The sequence below is a fragment of the Oreochromis niloticus genome, linkage group LG6 (genome assembly GCF_001858045.2).
Source record: "Oreochromis niloticus isolate F11D_XX linkage group LG6, O_niloticus_UMD_NMBU, whole genome shotgun sequence".
NCBI lineage: Eukaryota > Metazoa > Chordata > Actinopteri > Cichliformes > Cichlidae > Oreochromis > Oreochromis niloticus.
In genome coordinates this window covers 39,833,793-39,857,651 of record NC_031971.2, presented here as the reverse complement: position 1 = coordinate 39,857,651, position 23,859 = coordinate 39,833,793, and the positions used below count along the sequence as shown (strand labels likewise).

At 41.1% G+C, this 23,859-nt stretch overlaps 1 protein-coding gene across 10 annotated transcripts in view; it reads right to left on the bottom strand.

The window, feature by feature from the left end:
* The window catches only part of sorcs1 (sortilin-related VPS10 domain containing receptor 1), a 172,485-nt gene extending 148,956 nt beyond the window's left edge, over positions 1-23,529 (bottom strand). For 6 of the 10 annotated variants that reach the window (XR_002062292.2, XR_003220515.1, XR_002062293.2 and 3 more), the window contains exon 1: positions 22,646-23,528. Coding sequence is in view for 6 of the 10 variants with exons in the window: in XM_019359482.2 (XP_019215027.1) it covers positions 22,646-23,338 (693 nt within the window). In the remaining 4 variants the exon portion in view is untranslated. Of the gene's footprint in view, positions 1-22,645 lie in introns of all 10 variants that reach the window. The other 4 variants (XM_013277139.3, XM_019359484.2, XM_019359485.2 and 1 more) reach the window with 2 other exon arrangements.
* Between the last annotated feature and the right edge of the window lie 330 nt (positions 23,530-23,859).

Genomic DNA, 23,859 nt, shown 5'->3' with positions numbered 1-23,859 from the left:
CATCAAATGACTGAGGCTGTGCGATCACAAACAAAACACCTGTTTTCTCATTCCACTTGCAGCTAATTGAGGGTCATCCGGAAGTTGGTTTACAACTGGGACGAAAGACTACCGCAGCAATTACCACACAGTCAAACGTTTAAAGCTCATCCCTGGTCTTAGATCGAGTACAGTCTGTCTCTCGAAACCCTCCTATTATCACTATGTGACCCTGAATCGCAAAGAAGTGGATGAAAACAAATTATAGCCAATTTTAACATTTAAACATTAGCCTGTAATTATGCTGCTCTGTGTGGTCTAAGGTGAGCACAACGTTGAAAACAAGCAGAGGAACACATCCTGGCGAGAAGTACAGACTCCATCAGTGCCGACAGATAGAGCTCCTTAACGTCAAGACTATCTGCGCTCATTGTGTCAGACTTTATTTGAATAACAAATCAGTAAATGTCACAGTCACATCAAATAAAACCTGCACAGCGTTCCATCACAGCACCACTATCTACAAAGCACTTTATTACTTTTTATCTCGAGCTACTTGTGAATCAGAAAACATTTGTTTCATCATACCTTTGGATTTTGGAAGTGTTGGAGATTATGAACGTGTCAGACTAAAAGTAATATTTTATAGCAGTCTTTGTTTATAAGTTTTTAATCCATCTGTTTTGCTTTTTGATTACACCTGCTCAGGCCCGTGTCACATTCACAGGTCTGTCTTTCTTTGCCTTCTGTATTTTTTACAGGTTACATAAGCTTGCGTTTTCCTGGGGAAGGAGGCAAGTTTGTGCATCTCAATAACCAAACAGGGGAGAAGCATTGTCATTTTCATCAGCGATGCTTCTGTTTCTGCGCCTCCCCTCTCTAACCTGATTCAGTCAACATCTGACAGCAGAGAGTGAGATGGAAAAAGAGACGGTGGAAGGAGGGAGAGAGGCAGATGTAAGGAAGTACCCCCACACAAAGCAAATACTGTTCCCATCTTTTTCTCTGCTGCTGCCAAGTGCCATGTTGTGGGTAGCGGTTCCTTTTTAAGGGTTTTTTTGTGTTGCTGCACCACAATAATAGCATATTCAGTGAGAAATTTACAAGGACAAAAGCAGTAAACAGATAAAAATACATCTTTAGTATGCATTTGAACTGATCTAAATAACCTGTATGATTTGACTATGTACTCCCACACATTATCACTTCCTGAAATCTTTGTGTTTAGGTCTCTATCCTAATCTCCATCTGCAGATGGACAGCATTTCATCAACAGCTCGGACATACCCGTCCAGGGACACTTCATATGTGCCACCAGTTCTGCTGTTTTTTGCAGATATAAAGCGAATAGATATGCTTGTACAGCCTCTTCTGTTAGCAACCTTGACCTTGTCTGCAGGGGGAGTGTGCTTTGTGTAGAGCGAGTGGCCAGATCACTTTGAGCCCCAACTTCCCTCAGCATGCTATGCTGCAATGCAGTCTGTCATTTAAGCATTGATCATTCCTTTCATGATTTAGAGCAATCAAGCACCAAGCGTAGTATTGAAAAGGGGCTACATGGCCAACGGCTCAGTAAAGTGCATTGATGGACTTTGAATTTAAATCTGTCCTGATTGGCCATACTGTGTGAAGAATTGCTGGCATTTCATTTTGAAGCGTTGCCGGGTTGCAGTGTGCAGGTAGACAAAGCATTCATACTTCTCATATCGGTTTAACATTTCTGTACGGGCCGTCTAACTAATACCAGTTTTTACAAGAGACATGCAGCATATTTCTGGACTGTTTACAAATCTTACTCCTTTTTTGAGTATCACATTTCTGCCGTTTCCGTAGTCAGTGGTCTCCAGAAGGACTCAGGGGGAGGGCTGAGTGATGTAGCCCCATGAAGGGGCCATCTGGCCTGAAGAGCTCTACCTGACTCTGCCCCCTACACCAGGGCCACAGGCACCTGGTAAAGTTGGCAGGCCACTCTTTGGCAATGTTCCAGCTCTGGAAAGATACCACTTTGATTTGGATGGGTCCGCTCAGCAGGGAGTCCCTCTGGCTGGAAAATTACCAAATGGAGCACAGGAAGTTCAAAGGGCAGCTCCGCAAGAACTTCATATGCATCTCACGCTGGCAGAGACCATGAAGCTCAAAACGGGATGCTTTTTAGAGATTAAACTGCCTTAAAAGGAAATGAATTCACAAATATAACCTCAGGAATGCAGTTTACACTGAAATTATTACAGAAAATTTAAACTGTAGAAAATAACAGTTATTCAGAAACAACACTTGGAACAATTGGAAATGTCAAATTGGTGAAATATTATAACATCATTAACACTTCAGGAAAAACAAACAAACTCAACTTTCCAATCCTTTAATAGTTTTTGAGGATCCCTATCCTGTCTACAGACTCTAACACTGGGAATACGCCAGATGCGGGGGCACTGACTGTCATGTGACCACTGGAGCTGATCGCACCCAGTGTTTCCAGCAGACGCGCTGCAGCATGTTTCAGGAGCATCCCAGAAGAAGTATCATTGAGACTATTTCTTTACTGAAGCAAGCTGCACAGAGCAGGTGAAGAGGTCATGAAGTCAAACATAGCAATGACAAGTCAGTCACTTTTACAAAGACGCAGACCAAACTTCTGAAGCAGCCCTGGTAGGACTCGTGTAAGACGCACACCTAGTGTATTCACATATGAACGTACATCAACAAGAAACAATTTTCATAGGAACATATTCAACACAGTACACACATACATCAGTAAAAAGCTTCTTCCTAATCCCTTGAAAGCAAAGAAAGGACCAGATCTTTAGACTTTACCCTCACGTTCTTGTCCTTCTGATAAATTCAAAGTAATGTGCAAATCTCCACCCCTCAGAAGTTCCAGATCCTTCTTTTATCTCCAGTCAGACACTCATTTGGCATCTCTATCCCCACATTTTGAAGATATCTGAAGAAATTTTGCAGAGCAAGTGACATGATTAATAATGTATTTCCATCCATGCGCTACTTTAAACTGTGTAACCTCCGACACCGCTTTTAACTATAGTGTATTTTTTAGAACAGCTGTCTTTTTCGTTTTAACATTTTTGGCATTTTGGATTTATTACACAGGATTATTAATAGATAGTGGAGACAGTTTACAAGAAAGTGGGTACAGGGAGTGAGGCAATGTCACGGAGGAAATGAGCTGGGATGGGCTCAAAGCTCTTCCAATAGCCTTAGCCTCAACACACTGGTCACCTGTTCAACCAGGTGAGCTATCGCAGCAACCTTGTGCCAATTTCCAACAGCAGGATGGCATGACTGGGATGGGAGCAATGTTCATGGCAATGAAGGAACATGTTAGCATATTGCTACACATAGGCAGATGCTAAATTAGGTTTTGGCTGCACAAATAAATTGTGCAAGTTTGTTAATTTGGGCTTTTTTCTCTCATTTGTGTGTTTTTACTGCTATTAGCACATCTAAGAGAAGAAATGCTAATGCTAAAAATGACATGATTTTTACTACCTGGTAAAACTACAATAATTGCTGCAACTTATGATGTTTAATATTAGTAAATTAATGAGTACTGTTGCCTCAAATTCAGCATGTCGTGAAATTTATTCTAATGTCTCTATTTTCAAATCAACAGATTCCTAAATTGTTTTATTATTTGAATGCTAAAAACACAGCCTTGGTTACTCAAAAAATATCAGAAGTAATATCCGAATTCACCAATCTACTCCTTTTATCTACCTCCCACTATCACACACCTCCACATTGCACCTCTCGGGCAAGTGGTGAGTCAAAGATGTGAAGAGCCTATCGCCGCTCACACAATGGCAATCGCACGGAGTATCGCCTTATCTCACAGAGCTGAACTCGAGCTTTCTTTCCACTCTCCGTGCATAACCTCAGCGGTAAAAAGAAGCATGAGAGGTACAGCACGTGGACACAGCGCTCAATTAGGCATGACGGCCACTTTTGTATTTGACCCGAAGCGCTACGATGTCTTTTCAGTCCTTCTCTTGCCCGGGTAGGATTCCTGCTATGATATAGTCCTATTTTAAAAGGTCCTCTCGGCCCCCTGGACCGACTCGCTGCTGAGAAGATGAATTGATTATACTGCTGTATTCCTCTTGTCCAACAGGAAGACCTGAAATACTAATGAGCTAACTCCTGCTGTAGTCAGATACACTTATCCAATTTATCATCCTGCCATTCGCAGTCCGCTGATTTACATAAAGATTACAACCAAGCAAACATTATTTTCATTGCTGAACCAGTTTTGTATACAAGGTTTGGTTGTGCCTTCATCTCTTCAGTAGAGGATGAATGACAATGAGACAGATTCCAATTAGCGAGCCAGCCTGTCCAATTTAAAATCCACACATTTTAATTGTATGCATTTTTCCCCACTTTATAAAAGTACATTTGATTGTACTGTACTTCATTTTGTTATGTGTTTTTGAATATTTTTACTGCAATGCCAGTGTTGAAAACATCTTTTCTTCAAAATGATAATTTCTACTGCATTATTTATTCAGGGTGGATGGATCTGGTATTTGGATCCAAAAGGTCCAATCTTGACTGGAAAAACTGAATTGGATATTGGTGAAAACGTGCTACGGCTGATCCATTTTCATCTGATATATACTTTTGTGCCGTTGAGATGTTGTATCTTTACACATGACAATAATAGACATGGAAGTGATTTTAAGTAGAACATGATGCTGTCTTGGATTGGTGCTGAGCATGTTGCATTTCTAATAAATATTCCTCTCATTTACTAATCAATGGTTTATTTCTATTTTGGATTTCTTTCATCGATGCTGAAGTAGCGTAAATGAAAACCTCCTGCAGAAGTGACCCAAAACGAGCATTAGGGTCTCGCCTTTCTTGGTGGGCTTTTATTGTGAAACATCTTCGGAAAACTACAACCACCCAATTTTTCCTATAGCAAGCGTAAAGGGAAAACAAATCAGATTCAAGACAGTGCACTGGTCAGAATAGATAGATTTCTTCCACAGCATGTCTTTATCCTGTCTTCCTTCTCTCACCCCAACCAATCACAGCAGATGGCCCCGCCCCTCCCTGAGCCTGGTTCTGCCGGAGGTTTCTTCCTGTTAAAAGGGAGTTTTTCCTTCCCACTGTCGCCAAAGTGCTTGCTCATAGGGGGTCATATGATTGTTGGGTTTTTCTCTGTATGTATAATTGTAGGGTCTACCTTACAATATAAAGCACCTTGAGGCGACTGTTGTTGTGATTTGGGCTGTATAAATAAGAGTGAACTGAAATTGAATAGGTATTTTTTATTAATTTTTTAACTTTCAAGGTTTATTCTTTCTTTTTCTGTCCACATAGACTTTTTACTTGCATGTAACCAAAGTCTTCTTGAACGCCACAGGTCATTAGATTGTATAGTGACCAGTAATCTTGTCCCTCGCCTACAGATTTTATATTTTCATGCACAGATATATGTTTTTAGATGTTACCCTCACAGTACCTTAACATTGGTCAGGAGGACAAAGCAGAAAAAGTGAAATATTTAATGACTGAAAACTGTATTTTCTTTATTGAAAAGACTAACTTAAAGCTGTGAACTGGTCAAAATGACCCTACACAAGTGAAGAAACCTCCTTAAAAAGTATGTACTAACTTGGAAAGCACGTGTGCATGTCTCAGAGCTGTTAATAGCATATGGATGTTTTCTACATCTGATCCAGAGGTGCTACTCTAGACAGCAGTAAAGCGAGGCTGTTGACACTGCAGCTAATGCGCTGTGATTGTTGGATGCTGGCTTCAAGAGCCGTGACACGGGGAGCTCGGTCGATCAAAGCGTCGTCCAAGAGATACATGGTAATTCACATGGTAATGACAGGGTTGAGGTAAATTTGTTTAGACATCAGCAGATGTGGCAGATACTGTATCTCCAGATGTCTTCATCTTTCCGTAGTGTGTCTTTTCAAGGATGACAATATACACAGATGGGACCTGCCAAAAAGCAGGAAGTGATTTCTTTTTCTAGAAAGGTATTTCAGGTTCGTAAAACTCCTGGGCACCTCTTTCAGGGCATTGCCCAGGGCAGAACAAAGGCAAGCCTGTGACAAATGTGAACAACAGTGCAGGACAATTTGATTTGCCCACATTTTTGGTCTGAGCAATATATAATGCATGATTTCACAGCTGTTCGTGACATGAGCCTCAGTCATGAAACGGCTTCCATTCAGTCACTACAGAGCCACGGTTTGATTTTGATTCCACACAGTTCTACTTCATAAATCCTCAATATTGCTCTTGTTCCGTTATTCAGTCTCATAACCGAGTGTTCATCAATTACCTGCAGCCATAACGGAAAAAGAAAACCGAGCAGCAGTACGAAGCATTATTCTCTGAAGTTCTTTTTTATAAACACTTGACACAAAGTGATAATAATATAGAAATAATATATTAAGCCAACTGTTTCCTAATGACTTACTACATATTATATAAGCATGACATATACATATAGACTCATGCAGCATAACATCCAGCTGTTCAATTAAATTTCATGTCTATAGTGCTAAAATGACAACATCAGTTCGATTCCATGGCAAACACATCTTTTGCACACTGCATTCCTACACAGCTGCTGAAATCTTGTATAGTGTTATTGCGCAGACGTCAAATTGTGATAGCATGGAGACATTACACATTGTGTCTGGATCATCCAGACACTATAAACCGTCAGCATGCTTAGTTGGTATGGTTTTACATACGCTCGGATTGGCCCATTAATTACTGTTATCTCTGAAACACCCATCTTCCTATTGATTGTTATATCAAATGTGTTTAAATGAAGTTCATAAGTGTGATCACACGTACGCGCAGACGAGAAGAAATAAATGTTAAATAGCAACCTTTGGTTTTTAAAGTGCTCCAGAACATACATACTAATAAAGACGTGATAATTTGAGGCATTTCTCAACCCCAAAATTAAGTCAAAACAATAAAGCCAAAAAATGCACTTCCTCTAACTGCCACTTGAGGTGAGCTCCAAAAATGATTCAGCCCCCATAGACTCTCATGTTAAAACTGTCCAACCTTCCATTATTAAAAAGCCTTTTTACACCCTAACACAAATGGTTTTTCATATGATAGTTTTAAGCTCCATAGCATCTATAGGGTGGGTACATTCTCATACAGTATATTGGATCTATTTGGATACTGGAGTTTGGGGTGCAGCTGTTTCGGTCAATAGATGTCCCGTTACAGGCATCTGCCAGGCTTCACCTCAGCTAATATCAGAGACTGAACTACTCGTCCAAGAAGTCTGTGCTTCAGTTTTAGTAGCATTTGCTAACTATGTTTGCTAGCATTCACTGACAACTTAGCACTCCACCCACTTGTCCAAATATGGTCACTTCTGGTTCCAAGAAAAATGACTTCATTGCAGCGGCCCTGAACTTGTGGCTATATTCTTCCACAAACACAAAGTCAATGGGAGTTCATTGCTAAAAGATAAATCTGTAAATAACCAAGAAGAAAGGAGTGCAAAAAACACAGCCTAAGGTTTGAGGTGTCAATTCTCCTTTGCAGTACATCTGACAGCATAAGCTCACAAAGCATGTTACCTCCAGCAAGATGGTAAACCAAGTAAAACACTGAAACTGTCAGGTGATTCTCTTTCAGCAGTCAAGAGCATCCTGACATTCAGCTGTGCTGAATCTCTGCGATCTGGAGGGAATTTCTATTACAGCTGTAAGACTATCATCCTCTCCGCAAAGACCATCTCTGCTTTACCTTTTACATCAGCAAAACATCATAATTACAGGATCGGCTCCGAGTGTGCGCTGTGTACTCTGACTTTCTCATTTTCAATTAAAATTCATTGTACTGATTTGCAGCGCTAATGTGGTATTATGCACTTCCACTAAACACAGGTGTTAACTGGGCTAATGGATGCTGAAAGAAGTATTTAAATGGCATGTGTATGATGAATTTACAGTCACGTTTCATAAATCTTAATTATAAAGAACCACAAAGTCAGTTCACTGTAACTTTTTTTAATCATGTTGAAAGATATAAAATGTTAAATACTCCACATGGGAATTATCATAAAAAAGCATGATTCTAACATTTGATTCTCTGGTGTTTGATAAGGTTTGTTTATTCTGCTACAGATTACACTCAGGTACACATGGACACTCACACCAGCCCTTAGGAACCTTGGCAGCTTCTATAGAAAAGAAACACTGTGTGAGCTTTAGCATCAAAGAAGATAAGAGGAAAACAAGAAAAATGCATTTCAACATATATTCTTGTTATTATACTTTTTTCGAGCAGCGGCCTTTGTAGCAGGAAAACACATTGATCATAATGAACAGCACTGTGATATGGACTCATTATAAGATTTGTCAATTGCAGTGTTAGGTCACCTCTGCACGCACAGCCAGGAAGAGTGTGGGGCTTTTGTAAAGGCAAAGAAAAGGGAAAAAGGATCAGTTTGTTGTCGCCTTTAAAGAGAAACTGTTCGCTATGCACCATTTCAATTTCAAGAGCATGAGTGGGCAATACAAGGTCTCCTCTGAAGCTGGATTCTGCTATGAATGCAGACAGAGAAAAAAAGCAGCTGCTTATCAAATGCAACCGGCGCGCATTTAAAAACCAGAGCCTCCTCCATCCATCGCCTGTTTCGCCATCTATTCCTACCGCCCTGTCTCCATGTTATATCAGCCTCGGTCAATTAACTTGACCGGCCGTCTCATCTGCTTCTCTCAGTCAATGCGCTTTGCTCTTAGAAAACACCTTTTTCATCTTTCAGACACATTCCTGTGGTTTACAGATTGCCAGGGATTCAATTTGAGCCACACAAATGTCCCGTGCAATTCTCAACCTGATCAGCGAGTAAGATGGGACCGCAGCCTCTTGGCTGCCTTGCAATAGCTGCAAGAATCACCCTTGTCAATCTGAATTGCTACGTCAGGGAAGAGGTTTCAAAGGAAGCGCGTAATATATAAACACCACGACCAGAGATTGAATGTTTGTGCCAGACAGAAAATCTGCACTCGGAGGGTATCTGCTAAATCTCTGAAGCTGAACTTTTCCAGATATCCCAAAGTAATTTTAACTCCTTGCTCCTGCTTAATACACTCTGTGTGCTGCATAAATTACATTTGCTTCAACAACTTCCACAAATGTCCAGACAAAATCTGATCTGTGAGTGTGCTCCACCTCGCAGCTCAGCCTTTAAGCCACGCTTCAATGCTCTCCTAATAGTGTGCAGAGCTCTCCTCTCCCGTACACCCATCACTTCCATCACCGTCATTCACATCAAAGTGTCAATCACATCACGGGGGCAGTGGGGCAGCTGCAGTACTGTCGCCAGCAGCAGCAGAAAATGAGTGCGCTGACAAGAAATGGCATTGTGTTAAAAAAATACATGTGCTGTATCACAAAGGTGCACATAGAGGCATTTGCAACAAGTCAAGGCCAAGGCTTGCAGGTTTTAATAACGGGTTTCATTATGACAAAGCTAACAAATCTTTAATGAAATCTTTTATTGCTATAAAATCTCACACTCTACGGCACTGCTGTATCAGACATGTTAGGCGACCCAGCTGAACTGAACCAGTTTCTGAAATGATCCCTTTATTTCTGAACTATCAGGAAATGATTAAGTGAACATACAGAGACGCACTCAGCGATTCAAGACATTCAAGTCACTCCCGCTCAAGGCCATTCTTTTCCCTGAGCTAATACGTAACGTTGCTGGGACTCATTAATTATGTTGTCCTAATTTCTCACACTTTTACACTACTTGCCCAGTCATTTGGCTGATAAATACACACTTAAGCTGAAATATAAATCAGTTAAAAAGATCATGTAAAGACAAAAAACAAATCGACACTTTGGTCCATTTGTCTTTTAGGTTGGAAACAATGATTTTAGTTGAGTTAGCCTACGCTGTAGTCAAGTGAACTGACTTTAAGATTGGAAGCAGAGGGAAATATTGCTCTTACATACGTTTACGGGATTTAGTTAAAACATCAGTGTCAGTCAGCTAAAACAAAGAGCCACGTAGCACAGTACAGATTATAGGCTTGTCACAGAGCGAAAGAGCTAGCTTGCAGTATGCTAACCTTCCCGCTAAAGTGAGAAGGGTCTGGCTGCAGCCACTGTGGAGCTCCACAGTAGGTGGAAACACGTGATACAGTGGAAGTCGCGAAAGTGGATCGTAAAGGCTGGGACAGAGTCATTCATATAGATGCCGCATGGCTGAGAGCGGCTGGCCCAGGTTTGAATCCAACCCATGGCCTTTTGCTGCATGTGCTACCCGCTCTCACTCCCTCTGCTTTCCTGTCACTTTTCACTCTGTTCTTTCAAATAAAGCCTTAAAACGGCCAAAATACCCAACATGGAATCCTAACCATACAATTTGTTCCTCTCCCCACAAGAAAGCTTTAAAAACCATCGATATTTGTAATATTTTAATGTCTTTATTTGATTATTCAATGTCACTGTATCACTCGCTTTTTTCTTTTTTAATTAAATTTTCTATTTTTGTCTCCCTTTTAATCTTTATGTCTATCTTATTTGTTTAATTATACATACTCTCCCACTTTATTACTATTTTGCACTACAATTGTACAATGTCTCCTCCATGTATTATGTTTGTTGTTATTGTTCCTGTTGAAATAAAGCTGGAGGGAAAAAATACGTTCTGTGGAGGTCACGTGTTTTCGTCTACTGTGGAGCTCCACAGTGGCTGCAGCCAGGTGCTCTTGGCTAAGGTTGTGGTGTGACTTTGGGAAGGCGTGCTACACTTCTGGGAACTGTGACTGTGAGGTGATGTCACATTATTTTAGCAGGAATCTTCCACTGATGTACAGATGCTTTGGATGCTCTTAGTTTTTTCAGCTTAATGTAGACAGTAGCTTACAGATCAATTTGGAATTTTAGTCTTTTAAGACTTTAATGTTCATATTAACTTGATACTGTGGCTTAAATTGATGCATTTCTACTGTTTCCTTGCTTGCCGTTAAAGACAATTACGCAATGGGTCAATTAAAAAAAAAACCCCAGAGCATTTTAATGCATGAATCAATTGATGATTTCACAGTCAGTATAAAAGGAAGAAACCATCAACAGTCAGCTCCTGTATGAGATCCTCAGTACTCTGTGCTGTGTATAAATTTACCCACTTTCTGCAAAGTCAGAGGGTCACAAATTGAGTGGGAACCGTGCACAATTCAAAACTAAAGGATTGTAGGAGTAATACTCTCAGGATCTCCTGAGAGTACTTATTAAATAAAGTGTCTGTTCTTAAGGGGCTCGCAAGCTTGGCTGACAGTGTCCCAATATCCCGCATTATCTGCAAAATGTATATATTTTGTGAAGAGGGAGCTTGCCTGCAGGAAGACAGAGTACTCAAGAGACTGAGTTTACACCATATAACTTCAGACTGAAAGAAATAAGGACTTATTTGTGTGGGGCCCACTTGGGATTTTGCTCGTAGAAAGACAGAGAGACTAGGAACCTAGTTTGTTTATGAGCATGTGCAGCTTGATGGCAAGTAAACGCTGTTCAGCGGAGCGTGACAACGTCCCCCCTTCCTGATCACTCCCAGGCACATACCCGAAGGATCGCTTAGCCCACACAGCAGCTTCGGTTATGTTTGTTGTTTCGATGTGTCTTTCATGCTTCCTCTCAGCAGGATGTGCTAAGTAACAGGTCTGAAAGCACACAGATTAGACTACACTCGCATTAAATTTGGATGTTCACAACCTCATTTGGAAGCTCACACTGTAATTGCAGCATTACGCAGGAAGAGTCTGGCCAAGACACCGGGTGCATGTGAGTAAAATAAACAGAAAGAAACAGACATGGATACAGATTAAGGAAAATAAAAGCACATGAAACAGAGAACTGGCTGTGTACAAATATCAAATGTGACCGAATCAACTTAAAAAGATGTCATATGAAAGGGTAAGTCGCTCATGGACACTCTCATGACTCAAGTGTGTAGGATGATGTAAACCTGTCATGTATAATGTATAACTAGTAATTTGAGGCATATATTTATTGGACTTTTTCAATTTTTACCCAAATATTTTATATAATTTATTTTATTCTTCTTGCTGTTGAGGTCTGGGAAGCGCTTCCGGTCCCTTAAGGCCGAAACAGAGAGAATGAGGAGGAGCTTCTTCTCTCAGGCTATCCGGTCTTTGAACCAGGTGTAGGACTGTAGGACTGGACTCTCTCACACACACTGCACCACTGCACACACTCTGTGTATTTGCACATTATAGTAATCTGTAAATCTGTCAATTCTTACTGTCATTTAATGATCGGGCATTGCACAGCAATAAGCATTTCACCACGTCGTACTGTGTATGGTTGTATGTGTGACAAATAAAATTCGAATTTGATTTGATTTGAACAGCGATGCTACCAATATTAATTAATTTCCGATCTATGGGTATCAGCATTTACAGCGACTAGTAAACCAAAAAAGAGGCATCGGAGGAACACCGTTAAATTCTGCTATGCGTGTTGCTGTTGCATCGTTTACCACCAGAGGGCACTCACTAACTCCCTGTTAGCAGCAACAACTAGCTGATCTGAGCAGACTCAGGCAAAGGCTAAACAAGTAAATAAATATACCTGACAAAATTTAGGGAAATCTGTGCGTATTTAGTGTCTGAAAGAACACTAAATGCAAATGATATATCGGAATGTCTGATTTTTAAATCATCAAAGATCAGCATTGGTTTTAAAATCCTGTATCAGGTTCTACTAATATACATCTGGATTTTGTTAAAACATCCGTGACTTTATTTGCTTCAAAAACACACATTAGTGTACAGAATACAAGTTCTCAAACAACAGCTCAGAAACTGTACTTTTATATTTCTTGATAAAAAAAAAAAATCTATATCAACAAGTTTTATACATTTATCTCGTCAACAAACACAAATGAAGGCATTTGTAGGTTAATTGCTTAGCGAACCTTAAACTTTGCCTATTTGGAAGACGCGCTGTTATACCTGTGAAACAGTTCAGCCACTGCCTCGACTTCACTGTCAGGAACAAGCCAAGGAAACATCTATAAAAATGCATTTTTAACACTGTTACATAAGAAATTGATTGAAGTTTTTTAAGGCATCTGAAGATTCAGCGTGTACACCTGAAAACATGTTAGTAAGGGTCAAGTGAAGAATGAAAACTAGAGACATGACAGTGAGAAATGCTGGAAATAAGCTTTAAAAACATTCAGTTTAATTAACGAAAGCGCAAACGTAAAGGTTATTTTCAAGTTTCTTACTTCCCTTCTTCAGGATTCTTTTAAGTAACAGTTGTAGCTCTTATTATGTTTTAGGATTGATACTTGTGATTTTTCACTTGGTGATGAAAAGGGGGGGGGGGGGGTTCTGGGTGACCTGCACTCTGTCACATTTAAAAAAAAAAAAACATTTACCTTGAAAGAAATGTGACAATAAGTCTAAAGTGACTGTTGTACTTTATTTCTGTTGTATTGAATGTGGCTCTGAATTTTTACAGCTGGTTCAGAAACATCAGTGTGTATTCAGCTGTTGTTATATGAAGGGTATTTATCTCCTTCATCTTCCTCCCTTTGGGGGTCATCACAGCAGTCTACTTTGGTCTACTTTCTTGCTCGACTGTCCCGCTTCTTCTTTGCTAATCCCTTACCTTGAATGCTTTTCTGTACTTCCTCATTTCACCACTAAGTCTCCTTTTCCTCCTTCCTCTGTCAGGACGATACACCAAACACCTTCTTCTCAGTTTTCCTCACTACTCCAGCTGTACTGTCACAGCTATCTGGCATCTCTCGCTCCACCCAGAGCCTTCTTCCTTCTTCAGCTTCCACCACTTAATTCTTGTCTCTGCCTTCACTTGCTTCCTCTTCTTGGTTTCCAAAGTCATTCTGCAGATTAACATCCAATGCTGCCAAGCTACATTCCGACACCACTGTACAGTCTCCTATCTGTTTCAGCTTGCACCTTCTGCATGAGATGTAATCTCATGCAGAAGAGTTTCTCCACTCTTACATGTCACCCAATGTTTCCCCTTCTTCTTAAAAAAATGTCTTCACCATACTTTTTGCAAAACCCACTACCATCCTCCATTCTTCTACGCCCTACACCATACCTACCCAACAGCCCCTCATCGCCTCTGTTCCCCTCACCTACACGTCCACTCAACTCTGCTCCAAAAACAGAAACAGTCACCATAGTGTCCCAGGTCAACTTTGGCACAGAAACAAACATGTTTACAGTTTTCTGCAAAAATGGCTCTGTGGCTAATTTCCCCTTCATAACAGCTGTGATCTTTTTCTGAATTTATCAATTTGTCGAGGCTTAAAGTCAAGAGCACAGAGCGATGCTGCAGGAAGCTGTTTGATACGGTTTGATTTGATTCAAGTCACTGAAATGGACTTTTTTACCATATTTGTATTGTTTAGTCTGTTGCTGCACAGTTAGTAGGTATGTGTAAGCAGGTAATAGCTACTACAATTTGTATTCGTGTGTGTGTGTGTGTGTGTGTGCGTGTGTGTGTGGGAAGGGGGGATCAGTACCATCTATCTAAATGCTGTAGGCCTGAAGACTACAACACTGCAAACACTTGCTGCTGTTAAACAAGAAAACTTTCAGGAATGAGCAGTTTCCTTTCTAATCAGTTCTCCTGCACTCAGTTGGCTTTAATGCTTTACGAGCTTTATTTTGAAAGTTTCTAGTTTCTGAAGCTATGCTTGTGTGGCTAAAATGCAATCTTGACCAAACTTGACGCGATTGAGATTGAGGAATATTAAAAGTGTTAACATGTTGCCAAACTTTACTCCAAAATAGGTCATTGTGTGCAGTTTAGAGCGGTTATAATGACTGATGTGATGGTGTATTTTGTGCTATTTTTTTCTTATGAAAGCAGATTTTCTTTGAATTTGATTTTGAGACCTTTCCGACTGGTACAATTAGAGAAAAAATATAGAGTCTGGCCAGTCAGTCGGTATTATTCTCTGGATACAAAATGTTGTAGCAGTTTGTCCAATCCCAAAGGTTGATTCTGTTCATGTGGATGAAGCGTTTTCAGTGAAAGAAACGTTTCGTCACTCATCCAGGTGACTTCTTCAGTCTCAGCTGACTGCAGGTTTCTCCAATCTTATAAACAATGCATCTGCATAATGACTGAAACCAGAACCACTGAAGGAACAATGGGCTGGGAGGTCAGTTTCTTGATCATGGAACGGTACATCCACATGAACAGAATCAACCTTTTGGGATCTATCTACCTGGATGATTCAGCATGCATCAAGACAGTTTGTCCAGTACGTTAAGATATTTTGCTAAAAGGTAAAACTTAGATTACAGCCATTATATCACCAAAGTCATTGAAATTCATTATCAGGGGACCATGAATTTGGGTTTAAAAGTTCATGTCATACAAGCTGTGATATTTCATTCAGGATCAAAGTTGGGGACCAATTAACGAGACAGCCATTACTGTCCCTGAGGCTGCGCTGCGAGCAAATGCATTCCAAACTTTTATGACTGATAAATCATTTAATTTAAAAACCTTTAGTGCACTTTCAAGAACAGGCTTTTATACTTAGGACTTAATATGTTGCAAGCCAACAAAACAGAATTGTAAAAAGCAGATGAGCTGTATTGCCCTCTAACCACACCAGTTTTCCCTTCTTCACAGTTTCTTTTAATGTGGCATATCTGTTCTAAATGACATGTCTGATGAGCCGGTTGTGAATGTTTTCCATCTACTGCTCGTCTCACAACTCCACGTGGTGTCGACAGTCCTCAGATGTCTGAAAATGAGCAAATGGTAAAGGCTCGGTGGTGTCGAGAGAACCGGCAGAGACGTGACTTTGGTAAAACAGATCTGGGGTCTGCGGTAACCTGGGTGTTGCTATGGCTATGGGAACGCATGCACAAATAGATTCTCTCAACACCTCCGGAGATGGTGTGAGACTGTCAGCTGAGACAGCATATGTGAGTGAGCTTCTCACAACTCTTCAAAGAGTGTCACGTGATCAACTCCTCATTAATTGGTGACAAAATCTTGTGATGCGTTACTTTTGTGTTTGTATGAGAGAAAAAAACGGCACGCTGCGTCGTCTCTACGGGGTTTCATTTCATAATTTACCTGCTTCTGTTTGCTTTTATTAGGTACGTTCCCACAGGGCTTGTCCTATGTCTCTGCAAGCTCAAAAGCAAACGTCTGAGACTGACAGGCAATATGTCAGCCCGACTCTCTCTGAGTGACAGACCAAGGTACTTAATGCCTGACATTTCATAATGTAAATAATGCTGTGGCGGTGCATGTCTTACATCCATCTGAGCAATATGCCACCAGTCCCAAAGTGACTCTGCTCTTTACCTGTAACCTTTTTTCATAGAATTTCAATGCTGCTCCTGCCAGTACCAAGAACACAGTCAGTATTTCATCAGTTAGATCTGCCGCTCTCTATCTGTATTACTTGTAGATGTCAGCTGAAAACAGTTGGCAGTTTGAACAGTGATGTAGAAACATTGCAGTACTTAACCATTTCACTGGCCCTTATGGTGCCTCAAATGAGCCTTTATTATAAAGGCCACTCCTGTGATTTAAATCACTCTTTTTAACTCTGTGATCTAATCTACAAATATTGCACAAAATAAATAAAGTAAAAGTACAAATAATGAAACACTCAAAAATATTAAGGAAAAAGGGTGAAAAATTGAGTAGAGCTGGAAGTGGTGCAGGGCTACGAAAGGACACAACGAGGGATGGGAATTGATAAGAAGGTAGCGATTTCAGTTCCATAATCAGCATTATATTATCACCTATCATTTGATTCCTTATCGATTCTCACTGGGTTCTCATCAGCTTCCCTTTGAGAGACTCCATCATCTTTAAGCATCCTGTCAAAGACGTTACATTAATGCAAATTAAATGTATGCTGTGTGGTTAGATGTGTTTGTGCATGTCGGAGGTATTTGCCCACTTTGTTGTGATCAGTGTCGTGGTTGTTACTCTAAAAATGAATTATTGCACATATTACACTGATACTTAATTACTCCAAGGAGAAAGTAATTCATTATAATACTTGTTACATTACTTTCATGTTACACGGTAAAATTACCTGAAACACACTATGGTAATTATATAATTACCATTTAACAATATAAACCTACAGGCTACGGCTCCACACACAAACACAAATCTCTATCCTGGTAAGAACATACATATGATCTTTTTCTTAGTAGAACACAAAGACGATGAAAACCAGCGCAAAGAGAGTTTTTACAGAAACAGAGGCTGCAGCCTGACAGCTCATCAGTTTGTTACCTGTTAAAGTTCAGGGTCTGGGTGCTGAGCTGGGGTCAGCGTTCACTCAGCTTTCACTCAAGGTTCTTGGCTAGCCTAGCATTAGCATGCTGTCGGCTAGCTTAGCATTAGCGTACTGTCTGCGCAGGTGCTTAAAAAGAGCGAAATTATGTTAGCAACTTAACGCAGATGTTTCTGTCCTGGTTGCAGTTTTTACTTTACCATCGCCCTCTCGTGTTTTTGTGCAATCAAAAAAAAAGTTATGTCCATATCCACGATGTAGACTGCACTTATATTTTCCTCCTCCAACATATGAACTGAAATCAGCTGATTGTTGCGCCAGTACAACGACCAATAAGCAGCTCAAAGGGCAGACAGACTAATAATTCCAAAAAATCGGACTATTGGGAATTGCTCTCTACAACAACCAGTTCTCAGTTCTTTTCTTTTAAGGGGATAACTTCCATCAATCAAGGTTGGCTGTTTCTTTTCATGGGTAGGACCTGTCAGTGATGATACACCCTGCAGACTGGAAGCCTGGTATCATTAAATGTGGCAGGTTTTACCACTACACTACTGCTGAACCGTAACCTTAATAACCACAATAATAACCTTTATACTTGTCATTCAACACCATAAAGAATACATACATAAAAATGCAGAGGCATACAGATTGCATTTTAAGTACACAATATGCTAAGTCTGTAAAATCACATAGGGAGGGATAAACTGTTCAAAAGTTTTGGCTGAATCAACTCTGAGCTCTACGTAGACCTTAAAACAACCAAATGCATCTGCTCACGGTTCCCAAGAGGAAGAGAATACATCAAAGCTCAAGACGCAAGTCTTCACTAATCCATTTAGTGAACTAAAAGCAAACACTACAACATTAAAAATCAATCCTGTAGCAGACCGCAAGACAATGAAGAGTCAAAAAGTAATCAAGTTGGAATGAAACGGGGGTGTTTTTAAAGTTAGAAAGAAAAGACCCAAATTGGAGGAGCTCAGGTCACAGTTTGGAGTTACAAAACTAGATTTTCTTCAGTCCTGGAATCACAGATATTTTGTTCTGCATTTTTAAACTTCTCACCAGTGCCAGTTTAATTTGATCCTGCATTCTTATTGGTCGGTCTGGAGACATAGATCATAGCAGCCATTAAACTGTAAGATGGTAATCCTAAATTTCTGATATATTCAGGATTTTTTCAGAGGGTTTCTTTGGTCGTAGCGCTGTTACGTTCAACCTTTTTCACTGTGCAAAGTAATTATACTTCTGACTTGATTACACTTCAAGCCTGTGATGTAGCCTACACATGTCTGCGTTTATAACTGATGGTGACATGTGGTTAAAGGTTACAACATAAGTTACGGTGTACTGTTTCAGAAGGGTTTTTGGTTACAATGTGCACAGAGCATAGAAGGGTAAATCCTTTACTAGAACATTATTTCTGAAACCAAAATGAAAGATCTTGAAAGGATTTTTTGTTCTTGCTCATTATACAAACTTAAAGCTAATCCAACAGCCAAATTTGTTGTGTTGAAATGACTGAATGGTGACAGAGCAGTGAGAAAAAAATGTTTGTCCTGTCGTCTCCTGTTAGCCCTTAGCTCAGATTTAATGCTGAATCAACACTGACAGTTTGGCAGTTACATTTTTTGTTTTACTGGAAATGAATGAGAAACATTTTTAATTCACTGTTTGATAGCACTACTTGTGAATGACACATATGAGTATTGACGGATTCTCAGTGACAGTCTTTAGATCTTGCCATGCCATTACTACTGCGCAGTGCTGTCCACCTACACAGCTCAACACAGCAAGTTCGCAGCAGCTCTCTGTGCTGTCAAATATCTTTCTGGCGAGTGCAAAGAAGTAAAAGAGACAGACACAAAGGAAAAGGATTGACAAGCAAAAAAAGAGAAAAATCCAACAGAATGACAAATCGTGCCCTTGATAAACACTGGGGCCATTCTCTGGGAGAGGGAGAAGTTTTAGAGGTTAAACTTTGGGCATGTGACCAAAAAAATTGAGTCCTGGATTTTTATTGAAGCTGGAAATAAGTGTAAATCGTGAAAAAAGTACAAATCATGGGCATAACATAGATTACACGTGTCCAGCCTGCCTTTTTATTATTTTCATTTTGATGCCGGGTGTATTTTTATTCATTGCAAGCGTGTTTTCTTTTGTTGTTTGAGGCTAACGTGACTCCTGTGGCCAATGTTTCATGAGTCATAATTACAACCTCCAATCCAGCCTGACATACAAGCTTTCAGTAATCTGGGACATCTGAGGGATGAGCAAAAATGCCTTAAAGGTTAAATATTAAGAGCATCAGAGCCCTTATCTGTATCCCTTTCACTTTGGCTCCGTGGCATGCCGTTGACTAATCTGTTTATTTATAAAGTGGCTCCGATTGTAAAGACCAAGCACGTCTGTTCCTGCTTATAGCAACAACTCGACATATTTAATGCAGGATGTTCTCGAGTTCGTCATCAGCATCGGCTGAAAGAATAAGGGCAAATTGTTTCACAGTCACACAAGTCTATTCACATCACAAAACCAAACAGGGCTGCTAAATAGTAATGACTGTTTGGTTTTTGAGGGTGAACGCAAGTTGGTGGAAGCAGAGCAGCAGAAACGAAAAATAGGAGGAAAAAATCCAAACCGTTTCTGACATTCTCAAGATTTTTTCCTCCCTCGGCTCCACTGTACGGTCATTTTGTGTCATGAGCTACACTAGTTTGTCAAGCCCACAGAAACACCCGAGGCACAGGATGGGATTTCAGTCCAAAGCAAAGTGCAGGCCATGGGAGCCGGTGATACGTGTTTGACTGTAATTGGTTTGGTTACAGACAGGCCTAAGTGGTGTGGGTGTAACACCGAGCTGTGCAGTGTGGAGCAGTCGGGACTTGGACATTTGGAATTGAGAGGGGGGGAAAAGACTTTCTATGTTTTATTGCCCTCCAGTCGAGGCTAATTATGTTTTGACTCTGAAGAAGAACAAGCAGCCTTGTCGAGATATCAGTGCTCACAGCAGATGAATATATTTGAAATGTGCTCTAGTGATTTTTTTCATTAAGCTTCCCAAAGTCTTTCTTCGCATCTCTTGATGTTAATTAAAGTTTCAAGCAATAATCAAAAAAGCATTTAGGCTAAGATAAAGCATGCTTTGTATAGGTTTTGATTCGTGCGTAGATTCAAGCCGAGACAAAATGTTGAGCTCTTTTCCTCCTCCTACACCCGCTCTTTGTTGTCTCTACAGAGGGAGCAAAAATGCTGCATAAAAGGCAGCTTCCTATAAAATGTGGACGACACAGCAAGGAATGACACATCCACTGCCAGCTAATGTCCGAGTAGACTCACACCACATTCACATTTATACTCCAGAGACTCTGAGTGTTGGGGTCCAGCATCGTCAGCTGGACCCCAACACTAGTTCTAGTCCATTTACATCCATTTGCTGTTAAGTGAATGGCTTAAAATTCCACGAATGCGACGGCTGTGAACCTGCTGTAAGAGCTGCACCGAGGCAAAGGACACGTTTGACATCGTCATCACCTGGACAACGGCCACGATGTGGAAACACCCACACAATTAAGACACACTCTTCATCCTGGTGACACAACAAAAGAAAAGCCAGAGTGTGTCTCTTACCAAAGTTTGAAATTATAAGCCAATTTTTCCATTAGGATGTCATAAAAATAATAACCTTTTTTAAAATATGTCTTCAGTCATTATTCCAGAAAAACATCAAAAATCCAACTATGTGAGTGTTTTGGTTTCCCTCACATTAGTGTGAAAAGGAATATTTTGGATTTAAGATACATTATAATGCATTCTCATGAATAATTAAAAAAAATGCAACCCTAAAAATGTTACGGTTGCAGCTGTGAAATTCTGAGCTGACATCAACATCTGAAATCATTTTGATCAATAATCTTTTTTTCTGGTCTAGAGAAGGTTTCTCTCTTTTTGTGGTAACTGATTTCACTTGACATTGATGTTACAGTTAAAAAAACAAAGAAATGTTCATAATAATCATAAAAAGTATGTAAACTTTGAGGTATTAATACCACTATCTGTAAATATTTTGCTCATGCAAGAAAAACAGGCCAATACCAACATTTTAGTGCAAATCTTAAAAGAACTGCATTTAAGGAATTCCACTTTTTCTATGAAATCATTTGTTTTTTTATCACACGAAATAAATAATCTGTCCAGCTAAACTCAGCCTCACCGCTAACCCTCAAAACCTGCGAGGTGTCCTAGCCCTATGCTATGAAAATATGTCATTTTTGTTTTTGCCATTGTTGTCTCATGTGAGGCAACAAGGAGACGGGCAAAAATACAATATTCTGACTGAGACGCTTTAAAAAAAATATGTATTTAATTTAGATCTTGGAATGGGGTCTAACCACAAACACACTTTTTACTCTGGATACCCCAAAACATCTGACACCTTATTTGAGATTTGACACAGAGGCTCTGCTGGTCATGTGCTCTGTAAATATGCTCCATCCTCATATTAAACTTGGAGAAGTGAAGCAATAATTAAACAGCCTGTTACAGGTGCACTTGCAGTTTCTTCCTCCTGCCTCATGAGGAACTCCAGCCGTGACCTGCAACACCATCAAACCTAATCTCCTCAGTCCTGCCATTAAAAGAAAGGGCCACGAGCAAATGCAACTGTCGACTTTGCAGTTTCTTTTACTGGCGTGTCTCAGGAAACCTGTCAGCAGCAGAGAAAAGAGGGAGGCTCGAGTTGCTTCACCTCTCCCACAACCTGCAGCACTACCTAAAAATCCTGCCCTCTGGCCACAGATACTGAAAACGAACAGCTTTATCCCGACATCAGTTGAGTTGCTCAGACTGCAGAAGCTCCTGAGATAAAGCTCCTGTACTCCCACCCCAACCCGTCTCTGTACCTTCTTCAAGGGGTCATTCTTTGCCCACCAGACCAAAACTATGTGCACATTTAGGCCTGATATGAAATTCAAATACCATGTGTTAAAAGACTCCTGTGGAAATGATGGCCTAGGACTCCTGACTTGTGTTCTATAAATTTCAAATCCTTCATTTAAACCATGAAATGTGTGGAAATGTGTAGATTATGACATATGTCTGATATGTGGACCTGACAGTTTAATTAAGAAGTGGGGATCTCTCTCTCTCTCTCTCTCTCTCTCACACACACACACACACACACACACACACACACACACACACTTTAAGCAGCGGAGACTCGGTTGGTTGTCCTGAGGCCGGTGTGCCCACCTGATGGCGGCCAGCCTAAGCGCACACTTGTCTCTGCTGTGATTTCGTGCATATGACCAGTGATGCTTTAAGCTGACACAGTGAATCACTTACGCTGCTGTTCTGCCCGGACCAGTGCACCATAGCCTGGTTGTGAGACGAATCTCCGGTCAAAGCGAACGTCGAACTGTTAAGTTTTAGCTCCTCCTGCCTCGGACCGGCGGCTCTCCGCTCCTCTCCGCTCCAGCGCAATTCAGAGCGCGTCACTCTGCGCCCAGCCACCGTGCCCGTGGCCTCTCCCCGGTCCTGATTCTGGGCCGAACGGGGGGATCCGAGTTTGTCCCCGTGGCTGTTCCTCCTGGCGCGCCTCCTCACACCTTCGACACGGCCGTTCTTCTTCTGGCCACTCGTCGACACGTTGGAAACTTTCATCTGCGTAAACTCGCTCTGGCCGAGTTCGCCTTTTGCGCGCAGATCTCGTGTATTCCGTTTGAGGCTCGTCTCCGGGTATTCCACCCGAGCTCGAGCGCATTCAGCGGACCCAACTGCGCAACTGAGCCGCGGAGTTTCCGCACTCGCAGCCCCGAATCTCCGCTCGCTGTTCCCAAAAACTTGTCCCCTGAACCCTGTTGCGGACTCACTCGTGTGAAATTTCAGCAGTAATTCCTTTCCGCGCCACTTACTTCCAGGCTGGCATGAGCGGCAAGTTATCTCAGCCTCGCCGGCGTGAAGGAAGCAGGGCACCGCGAAAAGCAGAAACCAAAACGCGCGGTGCCACTTTGGGCAAAATATGACCTCCCCGTTCATCGCGGACGGTGCGCAGGATGCCGTGGGTGCTGGAAGTCCTTTCCCCCACGACTGTCCTCTCTGGATTTTCGGGGTGTAAACTAGCGCTCGGCTCTGGAAGAGGAACTGCTGCAAGTTGTGGCGTTGCCCAAATGCAGTGTTGTAAAAAGTGCGGCTGAGCTTAAGTGGTCCAAGTTGAAGGATTTGATCAAATGAAGCCGCGCGCGCATGGGGGAGGAGCTGAGAGATCCAGACTGAGAGATGGAAGGATAATGTTGCCACTGTCTTTCTCCATATTTGTTATTTGCCACCATATGGCAGACTATAATTAAAGCAGTCAGTGATACAGTCATTTTGTTCTGCTGCTCTTTTATTTCTCCTCACAGCCACATTTTTAGAGGAAGCTGCTGCAGCTTGTTTTTTCCCTCCTCTCTCCTGTTGCTGATTTTATCACCAACCTCCCTCCGGGGAAGCACATTTCTTAATTTAGCAAATGAAACTGAGTTATTTCACCTGTGATGAACTTGTTTAGACCGGGCCCT